This window comes from Phacochoerus africanus, chromosome 3 (genome assembly GCF_016906955.1).
Source record: "Phacochoerus africanus isolate WHEZ1 chromosome 3, ROS_Pafr_v1, whole genome shotgun sequence".
NCBI classification, from domain to species: domain Eukaryota; kingdom Metazoa; phylum Chordata; class Mammalia; order Artiodactyla; family Suidae; genus Phacochoerus; species Phacochoerus africanus.
This window is the reverse complement of record NC_062546.1, coordinates 129936258-129958669: the sequence shown is the minus strand read 5'-3', so window position 1 is coordinate 129958669 and position 22412 is coordinate 129936258. Positions and strand designations below refer to the sequence as shown.

General features: G+C 35.6%; 1 protein-coding gene across 3 annotated transcripts in view; it reads left to right on the top strand.

Moving 5' to 3' along the window:
- ACVR1C (activin A receptor type 1C) overlaps positions 1-22412 on the top strand; it is a 68176-nt gene that overhangs the window by 13798 nt on the left and 31966 nt on the right. Inside the window, exon 2 of one of the 3 annotated variants that reach the window (XM_047770429.1) lies at positions 18847-19077. In XM_047770429.1, the coding sequence (XP_047626385.1) occupies positions 18847-19077 (231 nt within the window). Of the gene's footprint in view, positions 1-18846; positions 19078-22412 lie in introns of those variants that run through there. The other 2 variants (XM_047770430.1, XM_047770431.1) reach the window with 2 other exon arrangements.

Below are 22412 nucleotides of genomic sequence, written 5' to 3'. Positions count from 1 at the left end.
AAAATTGAGATTATCAAATTGAAAAAAGCAAGAACTAACTATATGCTGGCTATAAGAAACTCACTTTTAATATGAGATGCACTTTAGCTATAAAGACACAAATAGATTAAACATAAAAGAATAAGAAAAATTATACCATGCTAACACTCATAAGAAAGCTGGAGTGGCTATCTTAATAACAAAGTGGACTTCAGAAAATGAAATGTTGCAAGGGATATTCCATAATGATAAAGGGATCATATCATCAAGAAGACATAATAATCTTAAGTGTGGATGAACCTAGGTAGAGAGCTTCAAAATTCATATAACAACAATTGATAAAATTGAAAGGAGAAAAAGAAAAATTCATAATAATATTTTTAGTCTTCAACACTTTTCTTTCATAATTGATGGATTAGCAGGTCAAAAATTAGTAAGGATATCTAAGATCTGAAAAATATTTTAACCAACTTGACTTAATTGGCATTTATGTAACATTCCTATCAACAATAGAATATATATCATTTTAAAGTACACTAGAATGTCAATACAAATAGATCATATTGTGGATCACACATTGTAGAACACATATTATAAGTTTGAAAGAATTTAAGGTAATACAGATTTTTAAAAATATAATTAAAATTAACTAGAACTCAACAACACAAGCTTATATTGAAAATCCCCAATATTTGCAAATTAAGCAATAAACTTCTAAATGGTCATTAATCAAAGTAGAAGTCAAATGAAAAATCAGGTTATATTTTTAATTGAAGGAAATAAAAACAAAGCAGTTAAAAATCATGGGCTACATGTAAAGTAGTGATTAGAGTGAAATTTATAGCAACAGCAAATAAAAGAAACCAATGAAGTTGAAAATAGAAAAAAAATTTAAAGAAAATCATGAAAACCAAAACCTTTTTTTAAAAAATCAATAAATCTAGGGGTTCCCGTCGTGGCGCAGTGGTTAATGAATCCGACTAGGAACTATGAGGTTGTGGGTTTGGTCCCTGCCCTTGCTCGGTGGGCTAATGATCTGGCGTTGCTGTGAGCTGTGGTGTAGGTTGCAGAGTGGCTCGGATCCAGTTGCTGTGGTTTTGGCGTAGGCCGGGGGCTACAGCGCCGATTCAACCCCTAGCCTGAGAAATTCCATGTGCCACGGGAGCGGCCCAAGAAATAGCAAAAAGACAAAAACAACAACAACAAAAAAATCAATAAATCTAGATTTACCAAGGAAAAGGGGGATACAAAAATTACCAATGTCAGAAGTGAAAGAGAGGGCATTACTATACATCCTACATATGTGAAAATAAAAATAAAGGGATATTTCAAATATCTTTATGCCCACAATTAGAAAATTTAGATTAATTAAACTTTTTATCTATCTATCTATCTATCTATCTATCTATCTATCTATCTATCTATCTATTTTTTATGGCTGCACCCACAGCATATGATATGGAAGTTCCTGTGCCAGGGGTTGAATCCAAGTCACAGCTGTTTGTGGCAACACCAGATCCTTAACGCATTGCACTTGGCTGGGAATTGAACCTGTGCTCTGCAGCGAACTGAGCTAATGCTGTTGGATTCCTAACCCACTCTGCCACAGTGAGAACTTGCAAATACATTTCCTAAAAAGTAAAAATTACCAAGGCCATTCATGAAGTAACTGAAGAGTCAAGGAAATTTATTTCATAGCTGAAAGCTTGAAAACTTTTATCAAAGAAGACTCCAATTCCAGATGGCTTGACTGGTGAATTCTATCAAAAATTTAAGGATAATGCCTATTTTACACAAACTCTTTCAGAATATGGAAGTGGAGTGAACACTTTTCAGCTCATTTTATAAGATCAGCACTACACTGAGACAAAAACTACGTAAAGACATCTAATGAAAAAACCTGCAGACCAATATATCTCAGAGATGCAAAAATCTTCAACAAAATATAAAGTTGGTCCAGCAATATAATAATAGGATAATATATCAGGATCATGTAGGGTTTATCCTAGATATGCAAGGCTGTTTCAACATTCCAAAATCTAATATTATAATTCTTCATTTCAGTAGACTAAGGAAGAAAAGATATGACAATATCAATAGACACACAAATACCAGATGACAGCACTCAATATCTATAATAAAAACTCTTACCAAACTAAGAATAGACGTGAACTTTCTTAACATGAGAGTTTCTTCAGACAACTTATTGCTAACATTGTACTTACCTGTGAAAAACTGGATGTGTCTCACTAAATGAAGAAACAAGACAAGGATGTCTGTTCCTACTACTTCTAACCAATACTGTATTAAAAGTCCTAGCCAATGCATCGAGATAAGAAAAATGTATAAAAATCATATGGATTGGATAGGAATAAATGAATAATATCCATTCATGGATGATTTGATTTTTTATGTAGAAAATACTCAAGAATCTCCAAGAAAATATTAGAACTAATAAATTATTGTTCAGAGTCAAGGTTGTATGATACATGGTTAGTATAAAACATCAATTGTATTTTTATATATATGTATTTTTTTTTTGTCTTTTTGCCATTTCTTGGGCTGCTCCCGCGGCATATGGAGGTTCCCAGGCTAGGGGTTGAATTGGAGCTGTAGCTGCCAGCCTATACCAGAGCCACAGCAATGCGGGATCTGAGCCGCATCTGCAACCTACACCACAGCTCACGGCAACGCCAGATCCTTAACCCACTGAGCAAGGCCAGGGATCGAACCTGCAACCTCATGGTTCCTAGTCAGATTCATTACCACTGAGCCATGATGGGAACTCCTGTATTTTTATATAGTAACAGTGAAAAATTAGAAATTGGAAAAAAGGAACCATCTACAATGGCATCTAAAAATCCATGAAATACTTAGATATCAATCTAACAAATTATGTGGAAAATCTGTATTTTTAAAAATAAAACACAGTTAAAAGAATTTAAAGATCTAAATCAATGGAATGATATACTCTAGTTACAGAATTGAAGGCTCAGTGTTGTTAATATGTCAGCTATTTCCAAATTGGTTTATAGATTCAATGTAATCAGTGTCCCAAACAAAATTTCCAGCAAGGATTTTTGAAGATTTCACCAAACTGTTTTTAAAATAATCTATGGAAAGGTAAAGGAGATAAAATGACCAAATCAATCTGCAAAAAGAAGGTTTATAATTTAAACCTTATAAATATACAGAAATAAGATGGCGTGTTAATGGCAAAAGGAGAGGAACATTGATTAATGGGATAGAGTAGAGAAATGAGAAATATATCAATACATTTATGATCAAATGATGTTTTTTTACATAGCTATAAAGGCCAGTCAATAAAGAAAGGACATTTTCAACAAATGATGCTGGAAAAATAGGCCAAAAAATGATAGAAGAATCTCAAAACATGCCAGAGTGGATCATAAATATAAAAATAAAATCTAAAACTATAAAAAGTTCTAAAGGATAACATAAAAGAAAACCTTCTGATCTTCAGTTAGGTAACATTTCTTAGATGAGAGCATCAAAAGTATGATCCATAAAAGAAAGTGGTGATAAATTGGACTTTATCAAAATTAAAAACTTCTATTTCTTGAAAGATGCTATTAAGAGAACCAAAAGATGAACTGAAAACTAGGAGATAGTATTGCAAGGCATATATTTGATAAAGCACTTAAATCAGAATATATGAAGAATTCTCATGACTCAATAATGCAGAAACAAAGAACCCAATATGAAGTGAGCAAAAGATCTGAATAGGTATAAGAAAGATATTTGAATGGAAATAGGCACATCCAAAGATGAGGAAATGCTTGATAAACCACAATGATATGCCACTGCACACCTGTTTGAATGGCTAAGTTAAAACAAAACAAACAAAAAACAAGGTAATACCAAGTGCTGGCAGGAATGCCACGTACTTGGAACTCTCATACGTTACTGTTGGGAGTATTAAATGATACATTTTGAAAAATAATGGTAAATTTCTGTAAACCAAAACATACACTTTCTATAAAATGTAGTAATCCCACTCCTAGATAGTGGGACTCTTCTTTAGAGAAGAGAAATGAAGTATTTCATATAAAAATCTGTGTATTAATGTTTATTTCAGACATTTGTAAACAGCAAAAACTGAGGAAAATATGTCCTTTAGGGAATGGATCAACAAACTCTTGAACACTCATTCAATGAACTATTGGTATATGCAACAAAATGCATGACTTTAGATACATTTCAGATTCATGAATGTCAAATGGCAGAAGCCAGAATCAAAAGGCTACTTTCATTTGACATTCTAGAGAAGGCAAACATGTAGGAACAGAAAACCGTCATTGTTTGCCATGGGCTGGGGTGGGGCAGGAGTTGTCTGAAAGGGTGTGGGAGGAAATTTGGGGGTGATTAAACTGCAGTTGTCAGAACTCCTAAGATTTTATACTAAAAAGACGAATGTTACCATATGTAAATTACATCTCCATAAACTTGACCCTACTTCCCAGATTGGAGGGCTTGTTTGTGAGCTAAGTCATATAAATCAGGATATCAGCAGGTGTTCACACTGGTTAATCAAGAATAGCACTGTATTGGGAGTTCCCATCTTGGCTCAGTGGTTAACAAACCCGACTGGGATCCAAGAGGACAAAGGTTCCATCCCTGGCCTTGCTCAGTGGGTTAAGGATCTGGTGTCTCCTTGAGCTGTGATTTAGGTCCTAGATGAGTCTCAGATCGCATGTTGCTGTGGCTGTGGCTGTGGCCTCCAGCTGTAGCTCTGATTTAACCCCTAGCCTGGGAACTTCCACATGCTGCACGTACAGTCCTAAAAAGCCAAAAGCCAAAAGCCAAAAAAAAAAAGTGTGTAAGAAAATTGCTGTATTTGTAGAATTAATGTCCTAAGATAATATCCTAAAAATAAGAACAAAAATAGTTACAAGTGGGTGCCTCTGGGAAGTGAGACTGGGGAAATATGGGTCACTAGACAGATCCTTTTCATTTTAATTCTTCCTATACAATTTTTTTTTAACCACATGAGTTTATAACATCGATTAAACAAACAAAAAAATTTGATTTACTTTTGTTATATAACTTCCATGTAAGGGATTTCTGTACATGTTAAAATGTTTTTGAATACAGCATCTTCAGTCTATAAAATGGCATAAAGTAGATAGAAATGAAATCAAAGTAGGATTAATAAGGCTGTGTTTCATTCATTAAGCATGGAGTAGTGATTTCTTCTCTTAGCAAATGCAACTAAGGGACATTATCCATATATAGATAAAGCCTGTTGTAAATATGGCATTGCTCACCTGCTCTTTTAGGTCCAAGCGTTTAGCTCAACTTGAAAGGTCATTTATCACCTACAAGAGAGCACTTATGGGCTGCCTTGGCTCTTTTTGTTGGTTTACTATAGCATTAAGCTTGCTTATGGAGAATTGTGCTTATGTCTGCAGTCTCTATACAGACCCATTAATGCATTAACAAACCTTATTTTGCTGAGTCAGGTTAGAGGTACCCCTTGTTTAGTACAGGGGGCAGTCAGCATTTTCTTGATTGGCTTCTACACAGTCAGGGAAAGTCACCATGCCTGTTTTGACCCTCTTGTAAGACAAATTAAAAAGATGGGAGGAAAAATTATAGAAAGATCATCAGGCTAGACTACTCTGTTGGTTCATATCCTCGAGATTAGATAAGTTTCCAGCATAGAGAGATAGTCATTATGTGATACTGGCGAATCTGAATTCTCATGGATAGCCCTGCTTACAAATATACTAGCCTATTTTCAGAGTATGAATTACAGTTTTGGGCCTTGAAAATAGAGTTGCTGTAAGCAGTGGGATAACATGGCAGCACACATGTGGGTGAATGCCAGATTCTACCATCCAGTGTTAACTTTGAGGGCATGCACAGAAGAGCTGACTGAAGATACCCCTGTGATATCCTCAGTGACTCCCTATGACCTAAACACTTTGACAGGGTAAGAAGTGTTGTTAATAAAATCTTATTAGTTTCTGATGATAGCATTAATATGTGTTCATTATAGGAAACTAGGGAAAAAGTATAAAAATTATCCTTAGTTTGTTAACTCAGAAATAACCCCTATTAATATTTTGATGTAGTTCCTTCTACTCTTTATTTCTATGCATATATACTTAAGATCTTATCCTATATGTTTTGTGATTCTAGTTCTCATTTAGTATTTATAGTGAGCAACTATAAGTAAATATTATTAAAAATAAAATATTTTGCCATCATACATATTAAAATTGATTTAAACATTTTGATTTGTGGATATTTAGGTTATTTCCATTTTTACTTTTGTGAGTAATAACTTTGCAATGGAAATTTTAAATAAAATTTTGTTTTTCTGATTGAAGTGGAAATGTAACCACAAAGATCATAAACACTCTTAGGACCCTTATATATTTGTGTAGCTGAAAAAGCAAGCAGTTACTTTGTTTAGTAATACTTTGGTAAACAAAAGGAAAACATAATTCTAGGGAAAGCCATGTAACCCACCTTGTACAGCAACTGTGATAATCCCTAGAAGTCTGAGAATTGCATATATTTTTTAAATTGTGGATTTAAAATTTTCATCTCCTACTCCTCAGCTCCCACTCCTACACATATTCTTTGAATAAAGGAGCAGGTAATGCTGCCCATTCTATGCTTTGTACACTATGAGTTCTTTATAGTATCCAAGCTAAACCTTTGAGTTTTGGGGTCATTGTTAGAAGGAGGCCCAGCTGGAATCAGCATTAAAGAAAATTTCCCTTTTAAATCATTTGCCCTCCTCTTCCCCTTTCAACTTTTCACTTGGCACTCTATTTTTAGTTAGAGCAGCTTTTTACTTTGTATAGATTCCTTTTATTTCTAGATTGAGAATTATCTATTCCTTACCATATCTGATCATAGAAATGAGTAACTGTGGATTTTGATAAAAATATCTGACAAGTGAGCCCTTGAGAACTCTGAGGACCTTAATTTTTCTATTTTATTTGCTATTTTCATTCTAAACTTGAGATAATTTTGTCCCTTTTTCTGGCCGCATGTTCTTTCACTTCTGTAGTTTGACTATTACATTAGTTATTTTTTTTCTTCATTGATTTTTTTTTCTTTTTACAGCTGAAAATGTGGTATATGGAAGTTCCCACGCTAGAGGTCGAATCAGAGCTGCAGGTGCCAGCCTACACCACAGCCACAACAAAGCAAGATCTGAGCTGCGTCGGCAACCTACACCATAGCTCATGGCAAGGCCAGATCGATTACCCACTAATCGAGGCCAGGGATTGAACCCACATCCTCATGGATACTAGTTGGATTCTGTCTTCCACAAATTGATTAAATATGTCACGTGCTCCTGTTCGTCTTCCATCACCAAATTCCCTGTGATCTTCTCCCATTGGATTTCTATCTGCTCTATGTTATAGAGATCAAAAATCCAAAGCTAGGTTTCTATGACTTCCAAAGTGAACTCTGATTATACACTTTAGTCTTTATTAGGCTGATAAAATATTCTTCTGAACAGGTTTTATTTTGAGAACTAAGATTCTAGGACAACAGCTTCTTGGTTCTCTAGGTATACAACCACTCATTTTGCTCTCATACTGCATGGTGGCTATTGATGCAGTTGCCATTGATCATGAACAAAATAAAATACAGGTCCAGGTTGAGCTTTCAAGTTCCACTTTCTGATGCACAATCCACCCCCAGATTAACAGTTTTTATCAGCAAAAGACACAAGAAATGTAACATGATAAGATACAATTATGTTTTTCAACATTTGAAAATTTTAAAAGATGTCCTTGATCTTGGTAAGGGCCCTCCTTAAACATGTGATTTATGTCCTTCCTTACTTGGTTAGTATTATAATTCCCTTTCTTTTTGTAAATGATGGTAATAGAGGGTGCCTTTTCCCCCAGCGTTCTTCCTTGAGAAAGCAAAAAATTTAGTTCAATCTTGGATTGAGTCCCAAAATTATTTTTGAAATTTTACTGGCGGGTAATATCCCTAAACCTGGTAACCACTGCTATCAAGTATAATTTTATGTGAACATCATCATAACAGTTCTATGGCTATGGGATCTAAATGAATATGCAAATTATAATAAGTGTTAGGGGCTTAATTATCAATTTTTCTTTTCTTGTAATTTAGAAAGACTTCACTAATAAGTATTTGGGTAGCTGGGATCTTTTGGTGCAAGTAAAGAGATTTCTCTTAATAAGTTCTGATCTCATGCACAACAACTTTCAAAGCCCTTCCCTTAGGCTAGAGCCGTGATGTTCAAAGGAGTTGGAAGGCAGAGGACCACTTTTCCAATGAAGAAGTACATTCAAGTTACCAGAGTGACTAGACAAGCTATACGTTTTATTTCAAATGTCAAATAACAGAAGACTAAAGGTGTCAGTTTTTATCTTTAATTAAAAAGGATACAGTTTTTTTGTTTGTTTGTTTGTTTTTCAATGCTTGAGGAAGGCTACTCAGAAGTGGAGGTCATTCTGTAAAAAGTAGCCTGTGTCCTTTCTGCTGCCACTAGATGGTACTCAGGATCACTGGGAAGGTGTCCCTGGACAGGCAGGGGGTAAAGCCAGCTGGAGCTGATAGGGTCTGGAATTCACTCACTCCAAAGCCTGGCTGACATCCTGAGGGTCCAGGTGACCCCATGGAGGACCTGCAAATTGGTCAGCCAAAGAGGAAGTAGAATTCCCTGGAACCCTGCACTGGGGGAGGTCTCTGAGCCCCAACCTGCAACTCCACAGAAGTGTCTCCCAGACAATGGCAAAATTCAGGCAACCTTGGGAGGGAGGTGCCTGGGACTCTGAGATGCTTGGACTGGGAGTGGAGTTCCATCTGGGGAATGAGTGTGACAAGAATATATGGCAAAGTGGGGGCAAGTTAGTGCCCATATATTTCAGCTCCACAGCAGGAGATATTTCCCTACTGTCCAGTGGATGAGAACTTCCATGCTTTCCCCAGGCTGGTGGGGCTGGCTGTAGTGTCTTTAAGGACTGCTGAGAGGATGGCGTGGGACTGGTACTCTGAATGGGAGAGGGGAGGAGACTGGGGATGGTGAAGAATAATTGCCTTCCTCAAGACCCAATCAAAGAAGCCTGCTCTATCCACCCTGTCTGTTCCCCAGCTGGATTAAGCCTCTGTGTCCTATTACACTGTGTATACACCTCTGACACCATTTGCCACACTTTAGTAATGCCCTTCAACATTGCAGTTTCTTTAGGGAAATTGCAACACTGCAATTGGTTTCCTCCGTGCCTCCTTCCTTAACTCTTACCATAGTGTTTGACATATAGTAAATATTTTTGATAGTTAAATTTACGGGTCAACTAGACTAGGTCATGGCACCCAGATATTTGGTCAGACATCAGTCTGCATATTACTGTGAATTTATTTTTAAGATGAGATTAACATTTAAATCAGTAGTCTTTGAGTAAAGCAGATTACCCTTCATAATTGGGTGAGCCCCATCAAATCAGTTAAAGGCTTATGAGGAAAATAAATTGAGACCCCCAAAGGAAGGAATTCTGCCTCCAAACTGTCTTCAGACTTGAGTTGCAACATCAGTTCTTCCCTAGGTTTCCATCCTCCTGGCCTGCCCTGCAGATTTTGGAATTGTTAGCCTCTACAATCCACTGAGCCTATTCTTTAGAATTTCTCTTTCTCTCTGTAGCTATAGATATAGATATACATGTGTGTGAGTATATACAATATACTAATTCTCTATCTCTGGAAAATCCTAATAATACAATATCTTTTTTTAAAAAAAGTCTAGTTTACATTCATACATTAAAATTTTTTATTATAAGATTCCACATGTAAGTGAATATGTCTTTGTCTTTCTCTGACTTATTTCACTTAGCATAATGCCTTCAAGGTCTATGTTTTCACAAATGGCAAGACTTCATTCCTTTTTATGGCGGGATAATATTCCATATTTGTGTGTGTGTGTGTGTGTGTACCATATTTTCTTTATCCATTCATCCATCTGTTGATGGACACTTAAATTCTTTCCATATCTTGGCAATTGTAAATAATGTTTCAGTGAACATGGGGTGCATATATCTTTTCAAGTTTGTGTTTTTGGGGTTTTTTTTTGGATGAATACCTGGAAGTGGAATTACTGGATCATATGGTAGTTCTATTTTAAATTTTTTAAGGGACTCCATACTGTTTTCCTTGTGGCTAAACTAAGTTACATCCCCACAAACAGTGCACAAGTTTCACTTTTCTCTACATCCTCACCTAAACATATTTGTTACTTCTTGTTTTCTTTTTTTGATAATAGCCATTCTAACAGGTATAAGATGCTATCTTCTTGTGGTTTCAATTTGCATCTCCCTGATGCAAATTCTTTACATTCTTTAAAATTGCAAAAATTTTGGAACAATGATTTAAAATAACTTTTGAACGTCTGGAAACTTACCATAAAGCAATTCAGTTTTCACCTATCAAAAAGATTTCTGTATTTTTTCACACTACAATCAAATTCCACATGAAATTTAAGAATTAGGTGTATAAAGAATCATTAAGTAGAAGAAAATATTGAACACTGAGAAAGTGTCTGGATGGGGGATTCTTTTTAAACTTGAAGGCAAAGGAAGAAAGTGCTAAATAAAAAATGGCAATCTAGAGGAAAAAAATTTTTAAAGTACCTTTTGTTTTAAATAATAACAATGAAGATGGTACATTAAGAAAAAGCAAATAATATGAAAGTGGAGAAGGTTGTATGTGATATATATGATAAGGGTGTCTATCTTTATAAATAGCTCTTTCAAATTGAGAAGAAATTTTAGGACTTATTCAAGAGATAAATGGCATGGACAAAAAGTTTTACCCATGAGGAAATCTAGAGGAAATATTTGGAAAAAAGTTTCAACACTATTGGTAGGGAAATGTAGATTAAAATAACATGCAATTTCCATCTGTCATATTATTAAGATATTTTTAGTGAGAATATCTAATGCTGACAAATGTATTGTGAAATGGGTACTTTCATATAGGGACAAGAGAAATCTTAATTAGAACAACTCTTTTGGAAGGCTGTTTGACAGTGTCTATCAAGAATGTACAATATTATAATTCTTGGGTTCTATATTAGGACATTAAATTTTGTTAAAAATTAATCCACAAATATATTCAAAAGTTCTACCTAATTGTTATTCCAGTGAAAACTGGAGACAACCGAAGTGCCTGAAAGTAAGGAAATGGTATATGCCATCCATTTATGTTAATAATAGGTCTCTAAATGCTGTGGAATGAATGCAAGGAAGATATTATAAAGCTCATGATGTAACGCTGAAAGAATAAAAAACAACACTTGGAATCGTGTTTATAGGTAGAAATCAACTATAAAAAACTTGTACAGAAAAAAAGACTAGAAGAAAATATAACACAATAAGAATATTATAGAGGTTTGAGTCATTTTTATGAGTTATCTTACATTCTTCTGTATTTTGCAGTTTTCTACAATTTTTAGTTTAATACAAGTTTATTGAGTTTTTATTATATGCCATACCTTTTTTCTAGATGTTGGAGATATGATAGTATATAAGGCAGGAAAATGTCCCTGTTTTCATGGAGTTTGCATTCTAATGAAGCTGATATAATAAGTAAGCAATCACAGATAGCAGTTAAGTACCAAAAAGGATGGACAGAAGATTGTTTGTCAAGAGGAGTCTGTGAAGACTTCTCTGAGGTGATGTTAGAGCTGAGATCCGGAGAATTAGAAGGAAAGGAAGACATGATAGGCAAAGGAAACGGTCTGAGAAAGGGCCATGATGTGGGAAAGAACTTGTTACTTAGAGCTATAAAAAGGAGACAAGTGTGTTTTGGGGTCTTAGTTATAACAAATGATGTTTAAGGATTGGGAGGAATACAAACCTACTAGCCCATTAGGTCATAATAATGATTATGGATTTTGTTTTATTCTAAATGTAACTGGAGTCCCTGAAGGGTCACTTTTAACCTTATCCTAGGCATAAGACAATATGAAATCTCAGGACTTGATGGAACAGTTTGATAAGGGACTACTTAAAATGCCAATATAAGAAAATAACTTCTCAAATTAAATAAGAATCATATAGGAGGGTAGCAGAAGAAAAGTGTCTAGTGATTAGAACAGCCTTTTCTTTGACATGATGCTCTGAGATGGGAGATCTCAAATAGAGCCAGTCCTTTTCTTTCTTACATGACTACAGTCAAGTCTAAAGTTGTAAGCATCTTTATACAGTGATTTAGGGATTAGTCAAGAGTCTGGATGTCTAGCCCAGTTCTGAGAGGCTGCGCACTTTCCTCTGCTTCCCCAAAACATCGTGCTGATATTGGAAAGAACATTAGATTCTTATATGGTAAATATAGGGCAAGGTAAATCATCTTCAACACTGACTGGAGAAGTTTTATTGGATTATAAACCAGTAGGATCCACTCACCTACACCCACTGAAATATTGTGTGTGAATTTTAGGGTGTCCTTCACTGGGTGCTCATATTTTTAACCCCAGCTCTATATCATAGATAAGGTAACCAGAACAACAGAGGGTTGCAAAACAGGAGGGGCCTTTAGAAATCTTCTAATCTACTACCTGACCTTATATTTCAGATAAGGAGTCTTAAAATGTGGAGAGGTTGAGAAATTTGTCTGAAGTCTTAGGTGCTTTATTGTAGAGGTAGGCTGGAACCTTAGGTTTCATTTAGTGTTGCTGTTGGATTAAGGACATTGAGAATGGGCAGTGCTATTATTTAAAGTGTGCTGGACTCTTCCTAAGTTGAGCCCTCCAACTGGAAGTGAAAGCAGTTGTGCTGGATGGAATCATTCCTGTTAAGGTGATTCCCTTCCTTCTCAGCTAGAAGGGTGAGGCCTTCTTGAACAGGGAATGTTATTGCTGCTTGCACAAAGGAACAATTTTCCTTTGTGTTGGATTATATTCCTTTATTTTAAGAGTTCTAAATTTCCTTGAATGCAGCTGGGCAAATAGAACTTCTAGAAGCTGAAAGCTCATTTTGCCAAAAGGTTTGCATTTATATTGCCCATATTTTATTAGAGCTACTTTCTCTATTCCATTTTTTTTTCTTACCACTAAGAAAGGCAAGGAGTTCCTGCTGTGGTGCAATAGGATTGGTGGCGTCTCTGCAGCGCCAGGATGTAGGTTCCAACCCTGGCTCAGCACAGTGGGTTAAAAGGATTCAGTGTTGCCACAGCTGTGATGTAGTTCAGATCTGATCCTTGGTCTGGGAGCTCCATATGCTGCAGGGTGGCAACAACAACAAAAAAATCCAGAGAGGAAAATGTTTCAAAATGACCATATGACAAGAAAATAAAAGCTTGAAAAGGAATAGAAAGCTGGAGTTCCCATTGTGTCTCAGCGGTTAACGAACCTGACTACCATTCATGAGGACGCAGGTTCTATCCCTGGCCTCACTCAGTGGGTTAAGGATCCGGTGTTGCTGTGAGCTGCTGTGTAGGTTGCAGATGGGGCTTGGATCTGTCGTTGCTGTGTGTCATAGGCTGGCAGCTGTAGCTCTGATTCCACCCCTAGCCTGGGAACCTCCATATACCATGGGTGCAGCCCTAAAAAAAAAAAAGGACAAAAAAAAAAAAGAATAGGAAGTGAAGACAGATCTTTGTCTGGATTCCTTTGACCCTGTCTAGCTTTACCTCACAGACAGTAGTGCCCATTGTCCTGGCCCCTTTCCTGTCACTGTACTTTTCATATGTAGCACATAAATGAGTTTGAAATGTTCTTTTGTTAACTCAGAAGCTTGCAAATGATGAAAGGAAGCAGGACAAATTTGAGACAGTTTTCTGAATTAAAAAAAAATTTGTGTTTAACATCCTGCTCCAGAATCACGGAAATTGAATCAACTAATGCCTGGAAGAGAGGAAAGAGTATATATAAGAAATTTATGTAAGGCACTGGCCAGTAGATGTTTCAACATACAGTTCCAAAATGTAGGAAACTAGTTTCTTGAAAATAGTATTTAATTCAAAACAACTTGTATTTTCCCAACCAAATTTTAGTAGGGATAGCACACAAACACAAGTGATGCATTTGGTTGTTTTTTGTAGTCTGATGGTTTTTACATTTCTAGACACCAGGGTGTGCTTGCCATCACATGTAAATATGGATGCACATTTATTTTCTGGTTGATTAGGAATGTGCACATCCTTTGGTTTCATGAGGGTAACAGATGTCTTGTGGGTAACAGATGTCTTGGCTTTTATAGACTAATTGGCAAAAAGGGGGAAGAGGAGGATAATTAAAAGGGTGGAAGAAGACACAGGAAAAGTGCAATCTTCCTTGTGGGGAAAATTTAATAGATCTTCTTATTATGGGTAATTACCTCCTTCTTCAATTTCATTTGCTATCCCTTTCCATATGACTCAAGTACAGTATAATGGGAACTTATAAAATATTTTAAGAAATGTAAGTCTGACTTATTGTCTGCCAACAACCAGAGTTTTCCTGTCATGGAATATTCTAGTATAATTGACTCAATTAAGATCAATTTTTTTAAAAAAAACTAAATGTGAATGCATGTTTCCTCACTAATGGCAAGCTGTGTTTTAATTAGCATCACTAGCGTTCTATGTTTTGTATTTTTCATTTCCCATCCATCCACTAAGTGTGAGACTGAATATGTTGTAGGTCATCTATTAGATGTACATCTTAACTTCCTTTTAGTTTGATTTTTGTTTTCTGTAAGTGCTACAGTTCAGGCAATTGACCTAGAATAAGTGAAAACATTTAACAACCATTTGAAGCCATTATCACCAATACATTCTCAATTTTGTCAGTGTTTTCCATCGTGCAAGTTTTTTTTTTGTCTTTTTTTTTTTTTTTTGCTATTTCTTTGGGTCGCTTCCGCGGCATATGGAGGTTCCCAGGCTAGGGGTCGAATCGGAGCTGTAGCCGCTGGCCTACACCAGAGCCACAGCAACGCGGGATCCGAGCCGCGTCTGCAACCTACACCGCAGCTCACGGCAACGCCGGATCGTTAACCCACTGAGGAAGGGCAGGGACTGAACCCGCAAACCTCATGGTTCCTAGTTGGATTCGTTAACCACTGCTCCACGACGGGAACTCCTTCATCGTGCAAGTTTTAAAGTAAGGTGTCATTTACTGTGTTCTTAACCTGTATCACCTTGGCCTGTATTCTTCTGACTGGTACCTTTTACTTTACACTGAGAAAATTTTTATAGACTGTTAAACATTCAGTGAGTATTCGCATTATTCCTTGATAAGAGCTATTATATAATTATTTTTATAAGGAGCTAGTAATGCTTCCAAGAGAAAGTATCAGATTAGGTACTTAGAAGCTTACACTTAATACAAAACTTAAACAAACTGAAAGGTTATAAGGCACAGGATATTGAGTTTTATTTGACCACCTGTCTCCCAGAAAGTAGGTAGGTAGAATTTGTTTAAAAAGGTAATTAGGAGGAGTTCCCGTCGTGGCGCAGTGGTTAACGAATCCGACCAGGAACCATGAGGTTTGCGGGTTCAGTCCCTGCCCTTGCTCAGTGGGTTAACGATCCGGCGTTGCTGTGAGCTGTGGTGTAGGTTGCAGACGCGGCTCGGATCCCGCGTTGCTGTGGCTCTGGTGTAGGCCAGCGGCTACAGCTCCGATTCGACCCCTAGCCTGGGAACCTCCATATGCCGCGGGAGCGGCCCAAAGAAATAGCAAAAAGACAAAAAAAAAAAAGGTAATTAGAACAATAAAGATCAAAATCCCAATTGTCAGTTATTAAGTAATTACTAATTTCTTTTTGCTGTATTAGAATTATATTTTATTCCAAAAATAAAATATTATTTCCTTGTATATAAAACGTAAATTTTATAGTAAATTATGTTTTATTCACCATTGCTAGAAACTGGTGAGGTGGGAGAATGGTTTTTGTATTATCTTTTTAAAAAATATCAGCTTTGGGAGGATAGAAACAACACTGAGTAGTCGAAGGACTGCCACATTAATTCAGTTGCTTGATCTTTTCGCGCCTCATTTTGTTATCTGTAGAGTGGAGAGGGTGACAACTAACTCCCGTGGTTGCTCTGGGAACTACACGCAATGATAAACCCACATGTAACTAACATATGTTTGGTTGTTGAGTACTTTATGGTTGTCTCCATTCAGTGGATCTGTATCCCTTAGTTACTGGCCTTGATTTTCAGGCTAGGTTTCCCTTGAAAATAGAACTTTCAAGGAGACTCTGACGAGGTGTATAGTAAAAAGTGGTTTCAGATATGTGTCCAGAGAGTTATTCTTGCCACCTTCAGCCACTTAAAATGTGAGACTGAAGAATAACCACTGTGGGGTACATTTTTTAATTGTGAACTTTCCATATTTTGTAATAGTAAATTTCCATATGTCGTAAATTCATAGAGTTGTAAAACATTGGCATTCTGTGAGACTTCAAGATTTCCAGACTCACTGCGCCTCCCCTGGTCCATTTCCCATTTTCAGAGGAAGGCGCTGAAGCCCTGTAAGGTTAAATATCTTCTCCAGAGCCAATCAGCAAGTGAGTGACAGAACTAGAACTGGAACCTTCATCTTTTTCTGAATTCTTTATCTGCACCATCATCAGACCACTTGCTATGTGACCCTTTGGGTTGTAGCCTGGACCATTAAAAGAATGAGAGCATTTAACTCATTTGACAGGGCAGAAACAGATGCATTTCTTTCTTATGCTTTTTAGATGGTCTGTGCACCTTAGTTCATTCAGACATTTATGGATTACAAATGTATTTTGATTGTTTTATAGAACAACTGGCTTTAATTCCTCCAGTAAAAGAAGACATAGTTACTGATATTTACGTAGTACTTCCTATATACCAGGCATTATTTTAAGGGCTTTACATAGATTGACTATTTTATTCTCCACAATGACACTATGAGGAGGTATACCTTATCTTTAATATAAGGAAATGGGGACACAGAGGAGCCAAGTCACATCCAAGATTGTTACCAGGATTTTAGGGCTTTTGTCAGATTGGAATCAGAAGATGCTAGAGAGATTCGACTATCAGAAGACCCACCTGGGTAGATGGATATTTATTATATGAGTTCTCTTTTATGCAAGAGGAGTGACTTAAAACATTTTGAAGTCACCTGGGTTTTATTTATCTAGCTTTACTGAATCCCAATCCCAATTATAACGTTCTACTATAGCACATAAATATCAGTGATAGATTATATTTATCTATATTGATAACCACTGGAATAACTAGAAGAGTAAGCTATGTGCTTGGTCCAATGTTGATAACAAAATGGTATTTTATTTCATGATTGTAATTCCTTTAGCATATAGTAATAAAAATATTTTGGTGGATGGTATTTTACTGGTCAAGAAAAATTATCAAAAGAAGAGATAATTTCTGTTGAGCAATAAGTGGTTTGTTCTTTCTTACACATGCAGTTATATAGGAATATTATCCATATTGCTTACACTGGTATTTGAAGTTGAATATAGAAGTAGTCATTTAGGCATCAAATATTTTACTGGTATAAAATCAGCTCCAATTTGAGTAACTAATATTTAAAGACTTTACTTGAGTAAAAAAGTTGTATGGGAAAACTTTGGACCTTCAGAAATTGCAAAGAGCTGTTGCAATTTAATAAAACCTTTATTAAAATAATACAAAAGGCTTATTCAGCATTGTTCTATTTTAAAATAATTTAAATAAAATTTGAATAAATTACAACTAGTGGAGTATTCATGATGACAGATATTTTATATCAAAAGTACTCCATCAGTTGGAACAGGTGAGTCAGTGCGGTTTATGTGTACATATATGTGTGTGTGTGTGTGTTTAATAAGTGAGGAATGTTGGGGAAACTTGTGAAGGAAACAGATTAACTTAGCAAAGTCCAATTTTTGAAAGTTTTATTGATATAGATGAATTAAATTATATGACTGACATGTTTTGCTCTTGAATAGATATGTTCATTAAAGAAAATTGCCTGAAGGCCATGATCTATGTTCAAATGACTCTTATTCTAAGATGTATTCTTTAGTGAAGAGGTGGAAGTATATTGGCTCATCAATGCCTTGAAGGTACTATGACAATAACAATAATGTTAAAATATCACAGAATATAAATGTAAAAAATTACACTATTCTGGAATTCTCATTGTGGCTCAGTGGAAATGAATCTGACTAGTATCCATGAGGTTGTGCGCTCAATCCCTGGCCTCACTCAGTGGGTTAAGGATCTGGCATTGCCATGAGCTGTGGTGTGGTCACAGATGTGGCTTGGATCTGGTGTGGCTATGACTGTGGCTGTGGCTGGTAGCTGCAGCTCTGATTTAACCCCTCACCTGGGAATTTTCATATCCCACAGGTAACTTTTTTTGCTAAAAAGGAAAAAAAAAGCACTACTCTTTAAAGCTGTAAATATCTATGGTTAGGTCTGTGTTTGGCACATTCACTTTAAATGAAAAATTGTAAATGAACAGAATACACTGGATTGTTTGCTTAGCTCCTATAGCAAACAGCACTTTAATGTTCAATAAGTGATGCTGGACAGTGCCCCTAGGTTGTTGTGTTAGTACTGTATCCTAGCATTTCCTAGGAACTAATGATTTAAGAATGAGCTGGTTGAGCTTAAAAGGGAGAGATTTAGACCATGGATGAGAAAATTGTTTTCAAATATAGTAGCAACTGAATAAATTGCTTGTGAAAATATGAGCAATAGTAAATGATGATTGGGCAACCCTTCTGATAAAACACATGACTGAGAGGGAATAACAGTATTAGCATCCAGCGCTACTTAAACCCTCAATTTTCATTAAGACTGAATCTCTCTCTTCAAGTGTTATGAAATAAATTTGCATAATGTCTCTTGTATCTTAAAGCTTTTTGTCTCACCTTTTCCAGGTTTGAAGTGTGTTTGTCTTTTGTGTGACTCTTCAAACTTTACCTGCCAAACAGAAGGAGCATGCTGGGCTTCAGTTATGCTCACCAATGGAAAGGAACAGGTGATCAAGTCCTGTGTCTCTCTCCCAGAATTAAATGCACAAGTCTTCTGTCATAGTTCCAACAATGTTACCAAAACAGAATGCTGCTTCACAGATTTTTGCAACAACATAACACTGCACCTTCCAACAGGTAAAGGGTTTGTCTTTGTTCATTCCAAATTTAATTTTGCTCTTGGGAAATTATAAGCATGATAGAAACCAAACTGTTATATGTTTCTTTAAATAAGAAAATCTGTTTTACAGATATCTCTATCTCCCTCTTTTTTTAAAACTGGTAAAGTTCTCTAGAGCCTAGTTGAGGTTGATTTTTATAATTGCACAAGACTGTCAAAACACTGACAACAGCCTAGCAATTTTGAAGAAATTTGTCCACATGCATTATATTTTTGAAGTGATTAATGAACCAAAGTATCATATACATTTTTATGAATTATTTTAAAGGAAAGAATGTAAAATGTATATGGAGAAAAAAGAAGAGAAAAAAGAGCAAAACTGAAAATAGTAGGTTGCCATAAAAGAGATAGAATTTTTTTTTCAGGGGTACTTCCTTGATATTTTTGTCTGCTGACACTCAAGAGTACTCATTAACAGAAAGACAGATAGAATGGAATTTGAGCCTTCGTTATTGTGAGAATATATTCCTGCCTGTCCTCCAGTTTCATGGAGTTTTATCCTAATTTACAAGATACAAAAATCTTAATCTTGCCTTTTATCAGTAATCCGGAATCTGAAATTTTGGGGCTCTTAAGAGGCAGGTAATTCAAGTTAAAAACTAACTTATGACATAAAAAGGTCCTGCTAGTAAATTTTATTTAATATTTATTAACATAGTAATAATTTAGTGCTTATTGATATGGTAATATCTATGTAGAAATACATATTCTTCCTTGACGTTTAAAGTTGCTGTTATCCAATCTCAGATGTTCATATATAACCCTATCTCAATATTCTACTATAGTATGTTTAACCTATTTTTTAAGATATTAACTGTTCCTACCTGCCCCCTTTTTTTGCTGAAGAACATTTATTTCATGCAAAAACTTGGCATCACTAGCACAAATGAAAAAACAGTTTACTTGCCATAAAATAGAAGATATCTAGGTAAACAAACAAACATGCATACCTACTGCATTATAGTTAGATATTGTATATTTTCTTTTTGTTTTAAAAGAGAGAAGAAAATGATACTAGCATGAAATGAGGCTTTTTGATACATAATCAGAAAATCTAAGAGAATTAGAGAAGAAATTCTTGTATGATTCAATGTTATTTAATACTGTGTTTGTTTACCACTCCAGTTCATCTCAAGAATTCTTCAAATCATTTAATGTACCATCTCTAATATTTGCCCCACTCTTTGGGAAACACTATTCTAAAGCATTATGCTACATGTTACTGCCTCAGACATCGTGCTTGGCATATTTCATCCCCCAAAGCAAGTAGCTGCAAGCAGCAGTTTTGGATTTTAGACCACACTTATTTTGTCTCAGATTCCATAGATTTCCGTTTTTTTTGGTATGATCTGGTATCTATTCTGATACCAGAATTTTTCTTTCCTTATATTTCTCCCCTGGTTGTTGGTAGACCAGACATCCTAAATAAAGTGAAGGATCCTTATATTTTATGGTGGTCTTCCCATGACCAGTAATCAAAAGATTAGGGAAGAGAGGGAAGGTCTTCATATTGGTTAGCAGCAATGGCTTCTTTAATGTGTCTTCTCAATATGGAATTATCCATAAAACCATGTTCTGCTAGTCGGTAGGGGTACCAGATAGTACTCTGGCATAGCTGTGGCCGTGGCGTTGGCTGGCAGCTGTAGCTCCAATTTGACCCTTAGCCTGGGAGCTTCTATATGCCATGGGTACAGCTCTAAAAAGAAAAAAAAAATTATTAATATTTACACATTTCATGTTCTGAGAAGTCTTTATCTATCTGAAGGTCATAAATATTTTCTTTTATGTTTTATTCTAGAAATTTTACCATTTCATCTTTTGCATTTAGAACTATGTTCAGTTTAAACTTAATTTTTGCTATTATGCTATATTAGGTGGAATTTTTATTTTTTCCATGTCTATGAAGTTGTTCCCAGCATCATTTGTTGAAAAATCTATCCTTTCAATTACTTTGACCTTTTGATAGAAAATAAAATGACCATATATATGTGAGTATATTTCTTGCCTCTATATGCCTATTATGCCACTATCAAACTTCTTGATTATTGTAGTTTCATAGTAATAAAATCAGATTGTATGACCCCCTCCAACTTTGTTATTTTTCAAAATTGATTTGGTTATTCTAAGTCCTTTGTATTTCTATTTAAATTTTAGATAATTTTCACAAAAAAAATTTTTATTAGATTGGGTTGAACTTAGAGTATTTGGAGAAAATAATCATGTTAACAGTATTAACTCTTTTTATCCATGAACATAGTATATTTTTCCATTTAGTTAGTTTTTCCTCAGTTACTCCTAGTATCTGGTGGTCATCAGAAAACAGGTCTTTTATATTTCCTTGGATTTTTCTCTAAGTATTCATGTTTTTAGATGCTACGGTTAATGGTATTTTTAACATCTCAATTTCTAAGTGTTAATTGCTAGTATATGAAAATAAAATTAATTTTGTATACTGACCTTACATCCTATAAGCTTCCAAAAATAACACATCAGTACTAGTAGCTTTTTAAAAGATTCTTTGGAATTTTATTTCTTAAAAATTTTTTATTTATTTTTTTTTCCACTGTGCCTGTGGCATTCAGAAGTTCCCGGGCCAGGGATCACACCTGCGTCATAGTTGTGATGATGTAGGATCTTTAACTGCTAGGCCACTGGGGAACTCCTCTTTGACATTTTCCATGTTACGATAGTTTAAAAAAAAAAAACAAAAAGAGCTACACCTGGAGTATACGGAAATTCCGGTACTAGGGCTTGAATCAGAGCTATGCCTGCAGGCCTACACCACAGCCACAGCAACACCGGATCCAAGCCACATCTGTGACCTCCACCACAGCTTGCAGCAATGCTGGATCCTTAATCTACTGAGGGAGGCCAGGGAACCTGCATCCTCACAGATATTATATCAGGTTCTTAATCTGCTGAGCTACAGTGGGAATACCATATGTACACAAGAATCTTAGCTATGACTACTCACAGTTTTACATCTTCCATTCTGATCTCTATACATTCAACTTCTTTTCCTTTATTTCTGGCACTGGCGAGGACCACCAATATGATGACAAGTAGGAGTGTTTAAAGTAAAGATCTTGCCTTGTTCCTAGTTGTAGGAGAAATGCAGTCACTTTTTTACCATTAAGTATGAAGGGTTTTTTTGTTTGTTTGTTTGTTTTTTTGTAGATCCCTGTTAGCAACTAAGGAAATTTGATTTTATTCCTAGTTTGAGGAAAGTTTTTTTTTTTCAATCATGAATGGATATTAACATTTTCAAGTATTTTCTTGGATTTACTGAGAT